Source organism: Jaculus jaculus, chromosome 19 (assembly GCF_020740685.1).
Source record: "Jaculus jaculus isolate mJacJac1 chromosome 19, mJacJac1.mat.Y.cur, whole genome shotgun sequence".
NCBI classification, from domain to species: domain Eukaryota; kingdom Metazoa; phylum Chordata; class Mammalia; order Rodentia; family Dipodidae; genus Jaculus; species Jaculus jaculus.
Genome location: NC_059120.1, coordinates 15,146,617 through 15,160,142, shown reverse-complemented (window position 1 = coordinate 15,160,142; position 13,526 = coordinate 15,146,617). Strand labels below are relative to the sequence as shown.

General features: G+C 37.0%; 1 protein-coding gene across 7 annotated transcripts in view; it reads left to right on the top strand.

The window, feature by feature from the left end:
• The window catches only part of Odf2l (outer dense fiber of sperm tails 2 like), a 41,672-nt gene that overhangs the window by 19,565 nt on the left and 8,581 nt on the right, over positions 1–13,526 (top strand). For all 7 annotated transcript variants that reach the window (XM_045138690.1, XM_045138685.1, XM_045138689.1 and 4 more), the window contains 4 exons: positions 3,513–3,622; positions 5,204–5,339; positions 10,282–10,392; positions 11,878–11,973. In XM_045138690.1, coding sequence (XP_044994625.1) covers positions 3,513–3,622; positions 5,204–5,339; positions 10,282–10,392; positions 11,878–11,973 — 453 coding nt within the window. The remainder of the gene's footprint in view (positions 1–3,512; positions 3,623–5,203; positions 5,340–10,281; positions 10,393–11,877; positions 11,974–13,526) is intronic.

Below are 13,526 nucleotides of genomic sequence, written 5' to 3'. Positions count from 1 at the left end.
AGTTACTTAAGCTATAAACTTTAAATTTATATCAACATTTCTTTGGGGATTTTACTGAAAGGAACTGTTAAGTGTGTCCCACCAACCCACACAAAGAGCTTCTATGGCCAGCTAAGGGTAAGGCTTCCTACATCTTGTCCCTTGGAAAGTTACAGTAACATTAGCATATTAAAGGCCCTGAGAAGGCTTTCTGAAATGCAGAGTAATGAGGGTATTGAAGTAAGAATTTCCCACACTTAACCACAGAACTCTTCTTTTACCCACAAAGCAGCTCTTGGAAATGGTTCTGAGAAATATCAGTTTGGGAAATGCTGATTTATGTTATTAGACCATATGACTTTATTCAGTAATTCACTTCATTTCATCTCTGTAATGCATTTAAAACCATATGCTGACGTAAGCAAAACATGTGAAAGATATCTTTGGGTATAATACAGAGTTGAAGCAATGAACTTGGTGCTTTGTTGTTTTTGACAAATCATTATTTTTGTTCAGATGCCAGCTAATCAACTATTCATTGCTCTTAGTGTCTCACTGGCACCCCACCTCTTAGGAACTTATGGTAAGGCTTATAGAATTATTAGAGGCTTTTGAAAATGAAAACAGACTTGTATAAGTATAAACAAAACAACTGAATATTTTACAGGTTCGAGGGTTACGTTTTAAGGCTCTCATATTTAACTTACATTCATAAAAATTTAGTCAGAGATTAGAATATGAAATGGGGTATGAATATAAACTGAGAGTTTCTGTTGCACTGTAAACTCAAGAGGAATTTATATATGCATATATAAATATGTATATATAATATATACATATGTATATATGTATATATTATATATTTATATATTATATTATATATTTATATATGTATATATGTATATGCATATATGTATATAATATATGTATATTATTTATGTATGTGATTGTTGCCTATAATTCATAGGGAGGACTGTACTTGTGTGACATTTCTAGAATATAGACACTAGTTAATGAAGTCACCTTCCTAAAGGAGATTTTTGGAAGTGGCCTGTGTGGTTTGCATTTACTGTCCCAACAAACTCATGTGTTCTGAATGCTTGGTCCCAGCTGATGGAAATTTGGTAGGTGGGTTCTTGCTGGGGGACGTGTGTTGTGGGCAGGCTTGAGGGTGTTGCAACCAGCTCCCCCTTGCTAGACTCTGGCTCACTCTCTCGCTGCTATTGCCCACCTGATGTGGGCATGGAGGTGATGTCTACCCTGTGCTCTATCATCCTTCCTCTGCCATCGTGAAGCTGTGCAAGCCAACAAGAAAACCTTTCCTCCCATCAGCTGCTTTTGGTTGGGAGCTCGATGTCAGCAATGAGCAGGTAGCTTCAACATGAGCTGCCTTTTCTCTTTGCTCTAAAGCAACGACCCATCTGTACTGTAGAAGCAAAGTGAGAATCTGTGCAGTAAAGGTCGATAAACACGGCAGAATATCTGGAGCCATTTTTGAATGGTAAAAGCTAAGTGGGGCATGGACATTCTTGAGGTTTTGCCATTGAATCAGCATAATCATGCCCATGTCTGCTTGGGCGGGCTCCTCAGCTCACTGCTGCGACTTCACAGAAGGCATTCAGCCTCTGCAGGCTTCAGCTTGCTTATCTATAAAGAAGAACATTTTATCTCCTGTGGTTGTCGGGAGTCTGTGAGAAGTGTGGGCTTACACGGCGTGTTCGATGGAGCTGGCTGTTTCATAGATTTGCTGCAGCCTTTGGTTTCATGTTCTTTCAGTTCATCATAGCCAGCTCTTTCCTTAGCCATTCAGTTATCATTCAGTTGCCACTCTCTAAGAAGTAGTTCTACAGCAACTAATCATGCCAGTCTAAACTTGTCATGGCATTTAGTGTAGTTTGATGTTACCTCCTCTTCTAAACCCTCCTCTTCCTTCTCCTGTAGTCTGTCTTAAGTGTGAAACACAGAAGAGTTCAGTAGGATGACATTTTATTGAGTTCTCACTTGATTCTCACACATATCATATACATGATACACTACAGAGATTAAAGAGACTGTGGGTCCAGAAGGGTACATGAGGTCATTGGGAATTGCTAGTTCAGAAGCAGTTTCATTGCAGCTTAAGGAAGGCTGAAGGGCATTTCATTTTGTGTCTGAGTGTGTGAGGACAGGTGAAAGAAGAAATGAAGATTTTGAAAGTCTTGAGGAAAATTCACCTTGACACTCAGTGTCCATGGCCAGGATGGAAATGCCTTTACATTCTACCCACTGAAGAATTTTCCCATTTCCTTTGAACATTGCAAACATTTGCTTCTGTAGTTCAGATGAGCCATTTCTTCAAAGCAAAGAAAAAAGTCAGACAGCCTCAGAAAAGATGCCTTTAGAAAAGTGAATTCATTATTAACTAGTGTCTGTATTCTAGGAATGTTACACAAGTTAAATTAGGTCCTTCCTATGAATTATAGGTAACAATAACATTTAACATATAAATTTCTCTTATAGGTTAAATTCATATGAATCTTAGATTACCTTATAATACAAACTCTCAGTTTATAATCTATGTTATGCTCCATTTCATACATAATTCATATTAAAATTATACATATACATACATACATATATATATATACATACATACATATATATATATACATATACATACATATATATATGAAAATAAGGTACTCATCTTTTCTCAACATAACAAAATATCTCTGTGAAAATCAAGCAATATTTTCCACACAGAAGATGTTCAATAGGCCTTGGTTCAGGGAGTAGATGAAGCGTGGTGAGAACAAGAAAGGCCTGCTGGTGACTGCTGTCAGGGCTGTTTCTGGGTTTCTGATTTGTGGCCCTGTTGCAGTCCCATGGGTTTGCTTTTCTGCAGGGTGTAGACCAAGCCACAGTGGCTGTAGCTTGGGGCGGATCTGCAGGGTCCTTGGCAGTGATTGCTCTGGGCACTGTTCAAGACCTAGAAAGAGCAGTGAGCAGAACAAAGACCCTTCTTCATGGAGCTCCCATTCAGACTCACTTGCCTACTACTCACTGCCGCTTCTCCTTGCTGACAGCAGTGGTGTTTGAAGGCTGACACGGTGGCCTCCAGAAACATTAATAAGGCTGCATTAGTTATTGACCTCTATAGAGTCATAGAATTGCAGGTAGTTTCTCTGCATACATAGAAGGTCTACATACAAACTCCCTAATTGAAAAGAGGAAAAGTCTAATCAATAAACAGGAAATTATCTTAATTAATTATGAAATATTACTCAAAATGGTTGTCTTAACATCCTTTAATATGTTAAGTTGGCACTGATAGTGTGTGCATATAAAATAATAGTAACATCTGTATTTTATTAAAGGTTAAGACATTTCTAGCTTCAAATCTATACAATAAGATTTTCTTTAATAAAAATTTCATACTTTATTGGAAATATGTTTTCTTACTTATAATACATTTGTGTTTAGGGTCTTAAAAAAAGCAAAACATTTTTATGGTTTAAGATGAGTACTTTATGTATTTTTATGTATTTTTTTAGGAAGCCAAGTTGTCTGAAACAGTTTCAGCTTCCAATACCTGGAAAAATCATTATGAGAAAATTGTAATAGAAAAAACCGAGTTGGAAGTTCAGATTGAAACAATGAAAAAGTAAGAATTTATAATTTTTATTTGGGATCTTCTGGACTTTGTGTGGTAAAGGTGCTACCTGCAGGGTTTATTTTTGCTACTTATAATTCTGTAAGATTTTCGTACTCTACTCTAAAGATAATTACTGTTTAAAAGTACATTGATAATCCCATTTAAAAATTTTGAACTTGGGCTGGAGAGATGGCTTAGCGATTAAGCGCTTGCCTGTCAAGCCTAAGGACCCCGGTTCGAGGCTCGGTTCCCCAGGTCCCACGTTAGCCAGATGCACAAGGGGGCGCACGCGTCTGGAGTTGGTTTGCAGTGGCCGGAAGCCCTGGCGCTCCCATTCTCTCTCTCTCCCTCTATCTGTCTTTCTCTCTATGTCTGTCGCTCTCAAATAAATAAATAAAAAATGAAGAAAAAATATTAAAAAAAAATTTTGAACTTGTGGATTAGTACTTTGTATTTAAATATGTGCCATACATTATTTGTAATAAATTGTTAATAGTTTATCTCATATGAAAATGATATTTATTAATGAAACAAGACTATATAAGGAAAAGTTTGTAATACATAAATGCTTTGAAAATTCTAAAATTATTATGCCATCAAAGGACTTAAATGCATAACAGAAAATTGATGAGTTAAAAAATATGTACTTTGTGCCATGATTTAATGTTGTTAAAGTAACAATAATATGTCCTCACTATTTTTAAAATATTTTATCATCTAGATATTCTGTTGTGTTAACTTTTTTTAAATTGAGAAGTTTAATATATGGACAACAGGAATTTGACCATGTTTCTATACCATTATTCTCTTTTGTCCTCTCTCTCTCTCTCTTGTGTCCTGATCCTGAGGACTCTCCTCTTTCAAGATAGTTCTTCTTTTGTTTTGTCTCATTGCTTTTGTTCACCTCCATTTTCCATGTCAAATGTTGATGAGCTCGGACCATGCAGCGCTTGGGAGGGTACTGGTAGCCACTGTGGGCTCATGACTGCACTAGTAGCCTCACAGTATACCTTCCCACTCTATGGCTCTTGCATTCTTTCTGCATTTTCTTCTGCAGTGTTCCCTGAGCCTTAGAGGCCATATTAGGGGTTCTCCTTTAGTGCTGAGCTCTCAACAGCTCCTCACTTTCTACTTTGGTGAGTTGCGAGTCTCTTCGGTGTCTGCTGACATCTCCATAAAGACCCTTCTCTGGCTGGCAGTGAGAGCAGCACTCATAATTCAACCTGCCACTCCCTGTGTAATGGTATCTGAACCCTGCTGGGTGTGATGCATGTCCTGTTAAATTGACTCATTGGAAACTAACATGCAGTTCGCTTTCAAAGATTAGGAGTCATTGCCTCACTTTGATCTTTCTTTAAACTGGTCTCCAAGCATGTGCATGGTATGTGCATGTTTATGCATAGGAGAGACAGGTAGCCATGCATACCCGTGAGTGAGAAGTGAGATGTGTTTCTTTATGTTACCTCTTTCTGTTTCCCTTGTCCTACGAGTTGTCAACTTTTTGTACCTTTCCGATTTGAAATATTGCGTCTTACCAGAATAATTTCAGTGTGACACTTTAGAAATGAATATTTTATGTATTTCATAAAGGCAAATCACAAATCTTTTGGAAGACCTGAAGACAATGGAAACCCATGGAAAAAATTCATGTGAAGAAATTCTTAGAAAACTTCACTCACTTGAATCTGAAAATGAAGCTCTGAATCTTGAGAATATAAAATTAAAGGTATTTTGTGTGTGTATGTGTGTGTGTGTGTGTGTGTGTGTGTGCATGCGCTTGTGTCTGTTGTAATGGTGTAATGACAACTTTGTCGGTATATTAGAAGTAGTCTGAAGAAGGAGCATGTTTGGTTAATGCTCTTATATCATTGTCTTTATGTTTCTCAAGATAGTATAGTATTGTTACAATAAATAATTTTGTTTGTCTGTATACATGTATATATCCACACATATTTATGTGTGTATGTATGTAAAATTTAAGGCTTATAGTTATATAGGCAAAAACATGTTTAAAATTAAGGCTTGTGAAGTTGAACAACTCTCTCTTTGTCTCAACTTAAAAAAATTATTTACTCTCTAATTTTAGCAGTTAAGTGACTCATCCAAAATTACATTAACTTTAATGCGTAAAACTATTTCTAGGTGTCATGGTTACCATAGGGTTTAACCTCAGGCCTGGTCTGTTTGAAACCAGAAAGTATGTTCTTGGCTGCTTTATAACCAGAAAGAATTTTCCAACTGAGTCAAATCCAAGGGGTGATTGGTTTGTATGTGTCTCAGAGAAGGGATGGGGAGGAGGTTTTCAGACTTTCTTAGAAAAAAGAAACTTGAATTCTCAGTCAACCAGAGATACATGTGACCAGTTGGGACTTGAGCAAAGCTGATGGCATAATTTCCAGTTTTGTAATATGTACCTGGAGGATAGGAAAGAGAAGACAGAAAAGAGTCATTGTGAACCATAAATTTAATGTAGCATGTAAAGGAAAAATAAGAATATATTAGCATAATATAATGTTGTTAACATAGAGTACATTTCAGAAAAATTTATAAAATAAAAATATCATTTTACTGTGTTCATAGAAGTTTAATTTTGTCACTGAATATAGGATTACTTGAGATATACATTTATTCTGTATATTAAGGTAAGTTATTATGATTTGCTTGGTGCTGGAGAGAAAACATCTATAATGTTAAAAAGAACTGCCATGACCTTAATCTATTTTTAAAAAGTAAAGTTTTTTTTTTTTTCTGCATTAGAAATGTACTTATTTCCTTTTTGGAACAAGTATAATTATCTTACTACTGGCTGTTTAAATTGATGTAAATATTAGATAAAAATTGCCATGGACTGTGTTTATGAATTTATGGGAAAAATGTAGACGTTTTCAATATTATTACCAAAGAAAATGATTTTTAACCAAATGATGGCATTTCAAGCTTTAAATTTCGCAATTTTGTTTTTAAAAATTACCTCCGAAAAAAATTGGAGAGATATCCAAATATTTTCTACTTTTTTTTTTCTTTTCTGGGGGGTTGTTGAGGTAGGGTCTTACTCTAGCTCAGGCTGTCCTGGAATTCACTATGGAGTCTCAGGGTGGCTGTGAACTCTTCGAGATCCTCCTACCTCTGCCTCCCAAGTGCTGGGATTAAAGATGTGTGCCACCATGCCTGGCTTATCTACTTTTTCTAAACTTTTCTTGTTTTATATTTCTAGACATTATATACTTGAGAATTTTATCTATTGTAGATTTTGGCATATTTTCCTGGTAGTCAAACTTTCTTCTGGTTATTATCGTGGGAAAGGCAGTGTTAGGCAATACAATGTATAGTAACTACAGTTTGTTTACTGTATATGTACAAAGAGCAGCTCAGGTCTGAAGGGCACTTTCAATCAATTTATAAGGTTGGTGACATATCTCACCGTGGTTGTCAGTTTGTTTTCTTTAGATCAGTGGGCAAGGCCCAGCTCATGAAGCTCAAGCCTGTTTTGTTCCATGTGGAGATTTAATATGAAGTAGGGGTTTTGAAATTGATCCTCCTGTTTCCCTTGGTTATGGAGGTAGGAGCTGATGAAATGGTAGTGATCTAAGTGACACATGTGAAAGCATATACTACAGGTCTGCTTTCCCAGCTGTAGTGAGAAAGAGGAATAGTGTAACCATCTACTAGCATAATTATTTAATTTTGTCAAGAAAGTTCCAATCAATGTCTCTTTCCTCCCTTTTTTTTTTCTTAGCACTAACATTCAGTATTAGTTTTTTTTCTTCAGGAAAATTTTTAAGTTCTTAGTACTTCAAGTAAGATGAAATTTTTTGTGCTTTCTTTATTGAAAACTCTGATTATTCATTGCACCTAGTTCATGAAACTTCTTATTGTCCATTATTTAATATTATCTTTCCAGGGAAGAGCGCATACTCACTTAGCAAACTTGGAGACTAGAAATACAGAAACAAAAGAACAAAATAACCATTAGTTCCATGAACCCCCAGAGACAGCCACATTATGCAACTTCCTTAAGATAGCCCTTGCTTTATTCAGTTAATTAGCTAGCTAATTGGTTTATTTGAGACAGGGTCTCCCTGAGTATAGGCTGGCCTGAAACTTAATGTATAGCCCAGGCTGGCCTTGACCTTTCTACAATCTTCATGCTTCCGCTACTTGGGGAGTGAGATTATAGGAGGGAGCAAGTATGCCTGACTCTCATTCACTTTAAAATGGAAAAATGTTAGTACAGTGTAGCATCTACTATATAAGCTTATTATATGCCTCCTTTTTATTACTCCCTTTAGAAGTATCAGCAATTGAAATAATATTTCCTCTTTTTTTGGGTTATTTTCATCTTTTAACATTTATAAATAATTTTATGATAAATTTATTCATACATAGTTATATTTGGTTTGTTTTCTTTCTTTTCTTTCTTTTTTGAGGTAGGGTCTCACTCTGGTCCAGGCTGACCTGGAATTAACTCTGTCATCTCAGGGTGGCCTTGAACTCATGGCAATCCTCCTACCTCTGCCTCCCGAGTGCTGGGATTAAAGGCATGCGCCACCACGCCCAGCTGGTTTGTTTTCTTTAGCTTAGATTCTCATATGTTGAATTACTTGGCCCAAAATATAAATATTTTAAAGTTCTTGATATGCTTTGCTACTTTTTTTTTCCTCAAAAATATTATATCAGCTACACTGCCATTAGCCCCCATACCTAACAGCACTGAAGTCAAATGTTTCTGCTATTTTAACATTCACTAATTTGGCAGACAGAAATGGTATCTGTGGTTTTAATTTGCAGTTATTTGAAGAGTTAGTTTTAAGTTTCTAGACAGGTTTTTGTTTTAGTTCTTCTGATGGCTACCTACAAATTTATTTCTAAGTCATACACCACTATTTTTGTTATCAAATTAAATACTTCTAAAACTTATATGTGTGTGTATATATAATTTATTGCAAGGAGGGAGGGAGAGAGAGAGAGAATGGGCACGCCAGAGTTTCCAGCCACTGCAGACCAACTCCAGATGCTTGTTCCACTTTGTTCATCTGGTTTTAAGTGGGAACTGGGGGATCTAATTCAGGTCCTTAGGTTTTTCAGGCAAGTGCCCTAATTGCTCAGCCATCTCTCTAACCCAAATTAAACACTGATATTGAATTTCTAATTAGTAGGGCACTAGTAAAAATAATAGTCTTACTATAAATACAACTAAAATGTATGTTGAATTTCTAATTAAAAAATATATACTATATAACTTTGTCCCCTTTTTATAGTAAATGAATCTATCTTGATGGAAAATGTTGAAGGAAAAGTTGTTATGAACATAAAATTCATATACGGGCAGTATGCACTAAGCAGTCTAGGACAGGGCTCATAACCAGAGAAAGAAGAGGGTGAGCAAGGTCGGTGTGGGTACCGTGTCCTCTGTGCTTCTGTGGGCCCCGTGTACCTCTGGGAATTATGTACCTCTGTGGGGTGTGTATTTAGTTGTGTTTCTGCACTTTGTATTCAGTTGGTGCTTTTTTGATGGTGCAAACCAAAGTGACTTTTGGTTATACTGTCCTTTACTCCCCTGCTTGCTGGATCTCTAGGGAAGCTTCCCATCATAGGCGTAAGCACAGGGTAACTACCTACCTGGACAGTTTGTTCTTTAACTGGAAGTACTGTTTTTATAGATTTATGTAAACAGCAATGACTGTGTAATGTTCTTTCTCCACACAAATGATGGGTTTTTTTTTTTTTCCAGCTTTAACATTTTTCCTAGACCTCCTAAATACCCTGCTTATTGTACTCTGTCCTTATGATAGCCTTGCTTTTCCTGAAACTCTGTCATGTTTGTGTTCTCTGAGAGCCTGTTTTTCCCAGATGACTTCTGTTTGAGACCCCTGTGTTCCCAGGTCAGCCTCAGTGGGCTGGTCTTCCGATGTCCTTCTGGAACTTCCTGGGGCTACTATTTTGGTTTTCCTGTTTCCTGGATCCTACATGATCTCTCTTGTGGTTCCTTATTTTCTTAGAGCAAAACTTCAAAAAAAAAAAAAAAATCTAACCTTAAAAAACAGAAAATAGGAAGAAGGACACATAAAATGTTGTTCCATGTCTAAAAATGCTCAGTTATTGCCCTCATTTTGTCTTGAGTGATTGGGCTACGTACGTATCTCGTCACTCAGCTATCGTTAACTATCAAGAGTTGTTGATGGAGAAAATCTGTTGCCAATCTGATTCTTATTCCATGGTAGTGTAATTTTTAGTTGATGGTCTTTCAAAATATTCCTCCTTTGGAGTTTTAAAATTTCATATTCAGGTGCGGTTATATTCTTGTCTACATTGCTGGGTACTTTGTGTGTCTTTTAAGTCCCAAGACTCCTGTCTCTTTTTCCTCTGGAAAATCCTTGCGTTGCTTCTTTGGGAATGCGCTCCTCTTCCTTTCCATTTTCTGGAGTCGTCCTTCCTTGATGGTCTGCCGGTTGTTAAAAGTTAAAAAAAAATGTCCTGTGAAAGTTTGGTAAACTTATTCATAAGTATTAGTTATTACTTTTCAAAAGTTCTCAAGTTTAGGTCAGAAATCACATAATCAAAAATATTTTATCAACTGTTGATAATCGAGTTAATTTTCAATAATAATTCTGTAACACACTTCATAGCGTTCTAGTGACATGTATAATCTGCCACATGTTTCTTTCTAGAATACACTTGAGGCTTTGACGGATGAAGTTGTTTGTGTTGAAAATGAGCTCTTAGAATTACAAGAAGTAGAAAAACGACAGAAAAGCCTTATTGAAGTCTATAAAACCCAGGTGACTGCCTCTGTTTTCACATTTGTGAAGATCTGTAGATACTTTAAGACATTGGACTTTTGATCTAAGTAGGTAGAAGTGAGGAAGTGGAGCTATTTTGTGACATGATACAATATGGCACAAACGTTTTCTAAGATCCCAGATTCCTTTATAAATAGATAGTTCTGCTACGTTCTGATGCTACAACACCTTGTGGATATAATCCTCAAGTAGATACAAGATTATTTTCATAGGTATGATGTGAATATTAATGCATAATATTGCTAATCTTAGTTTGTTTGTTGTTTAGCATATGGGTGGATTTGGAATGATGGCTGTCTTTTAGGGTCATTAAATCCCAGTTCTCTTTTCTAATAAATGGAGTCTAATTCACAGTAGTTCACAAAAAAATAAAAATAATAGGTGACATCATATCTAAATTAAAATGCATGTTTAGTGGTGACATAGATAAGCTGTATGTTTTGGATATGACCAGTATTCACGAAAAGATAGATTTTACATAGACACTTAAGTGATGTCAAACAAACTGGTCATTAAAGAACTGGATGTTACTGGAAGAGACTTTGAATTAAAGAATACCAATGGTTTAGAAGTGTAACTCAGCAGTAGAACATTCTAGGTCAAGCAGTTATGAGGCCCTAGGTTCAGGTCAGGTCAGGTGTGAGGAGAAAGACAGACACACTGAGGTCCAAAGCCTAAGTTGATGCAAAGTGTAGGTGTAGGAAGGGGCAGCGTCTCGATGGGCTGCAGCTGGGAAATTAGAGTGGAGTCTGTGGGCCTGCTATTTTGAAAGTTGCCTGGGCCTTCTATCTGCTTGTTCAAGTTCATGCTGTGACTAAATTTACTGCGTTACAGTAAATTATTATGTATTTCAGTGGTGGGTCACTGTATAAAGTGCTCATAGGTTTTGAATAGATTTTGCTTAGTTGGGAAAATTATTGGAATGAAAGGTGGTTTGGACCAGAAGCCAATTACTTTTTTAAAAAATGAAATTATTTATTTGAGAGAGGAGAGAGGGGGAGCGAGATAATGGGCATGCTAGGGCCTCCAGTTAGTGCAAACGAACTCCGAATGCGTGTGCCCACCATGTGCATCTGGCTTTACATGGGTACTGGGGAATAGAACTCCAGCGCTTAGGCTTTGCATAACCACTGAACCATCTCTCCAGCCCCAGAGGCTAATTTTTCAAAGTGGCATTTACCTGCAAATGAAGATTTCTGTAGTCTTCAGAGCAAGACTAAAAGTATTGATAGGAAAGGACAGGTAACTCACAAGGATTGTGGATTGAAGCTGAGCACTAAACAGTTCCATATGAAAGAAGGAATAACATCAGATAAACATGCTGAAAGTTTTTAGCAGGGAAGTAAATTATTTGTTTAAAATAAAAATTCAAAGTAAAGTAGCTATAAATCCAATTTTTTAGTTTTTATTTCATATTAATAATTAACTAATTTGTGGTGCTTTAGTAATATATCTTATTTTTAGGTGCAAAAGTTACAAGAAGCAGCAAAAACAGTAAAAAGCAGATGTGAAGACTTGCTTCATGAAAATAATTTAATTAAAAATAAAAAGGCAGAGAAAGTAAGTATGAAATCAAAATAGTAAAATCATATTTTTGCCATACAAGTTCTTTCATTTGTCCTTTTCTCTAGTCCTTATCCAGGGATGGTTTGTTTTGTCTCTGTAGGAGTCCCCTCCCCCCAAATGTTGTTTGCTTGAAAGCTTTGTTTACTGTTTTCTTAGTACTTGACAAATAGCATGATTTGTTTTTTAAATTTATGATACAGGAGCAGATTTAACTTAAAAAAGAAAAAAAAAACCTGATAATCACTGAGTTGCATTAGCAATAAAATGCAAGCTAGTGTTACCTTCTTTCTAATTTTAAATCTTTTGAGTCTCAAAAAAATTGCAAAGTAAATATTCTCTGGTAAATGCATATTTTTGTTTTTTGGAGAAAAGTGATATCTTAAGTAAAAAGCCTCATCATTTCTTTGTTTACCCTATTGCAACAGAGTAAGGAGGAGGCCAGTGCTGGCAGGCATGATGTTTTCACGAATATCTTAAGTTTTAGATGAAAATGCATTCCTGTTTGGACTTCACAGTGCTTTGGTGAGGACACAGTGGAAGTCCTCGGATAGAGGCTCCTGGCTGATGGGTCTGAGATGCTTCTGAGCATCATCATAGCTACTGTTGTTGGGCTGCTCTGCTATCTTGGAATTGGGAAGTAAGAGTGAGGCATCACTGGGAAGTTGAGGCCAGCCAGAGCAGGCTGTAAAATAAGCAGCTTGCTACTTTCTTAGAGATACTTTTCACCTATTTTTAGTGGACCAGAGAAGACACCATTTCATGTCTCTTGGTCTATTTCTCCTGAGACATTCCTTTTCACAGTCCAGTAAAACCCTAAACTGAAACCCAGTTCAAAAACCTGTTGAAAAGGAGGAAGGGCAAGAGCCCATGTTTTCCAGCTACTGGGAGCTCACAGTATCTTCTGGTTACAGAACCAGGTTTTCCTTCTCTACTGCTTGACTCTCCAGAGTTCCCAGGGGCTTTTATCTGATTGGGGGGAGATGCTCAGACTCTGTTTTATTTATTTATTTTTTTCGGTCTTCTAGACTGCCAGATGTTGCATGGACACTGCAATATCCCTGTCTCAGGCAGGGCAGCACCCCTGATTTTTCCTTGGGAAGAACCTGGAGATCACCCTCTAGCTAGCTCTTTAAACGGGTAGTGCATGGCTTCATGTCACATATCCACAATTCGCTATAGCGAGGAAGCAAACGAATAAACGTAGATGAAATCCAAGAGATTTTCTCTTTTGTTAACAATGACCAAATACAGCCACAAATAAGACCTCCTGATTGTAGCTACCTTGAGTAATTCACAGTAAACCACACTGATTGGGGCCACGATGGGTGAAGCAGAGCTGCTGTAATTTAGTTAAACGTCTGTGTGGTAAGTGCAGATGACTGAAGGCGACACCTGCCGTACAGCTGAGAAGGGCTGCAGACATCTAGCGCTCCACGTTCGTTAGCAGATCTGCTTGTGCACGGCGCCTAAGTGCGCCGAACATGCTCCTTGCAGCAAATACCACTGGGTTTACTCCCTTGACAGCACTTCTGAAAACTCATTAGCAA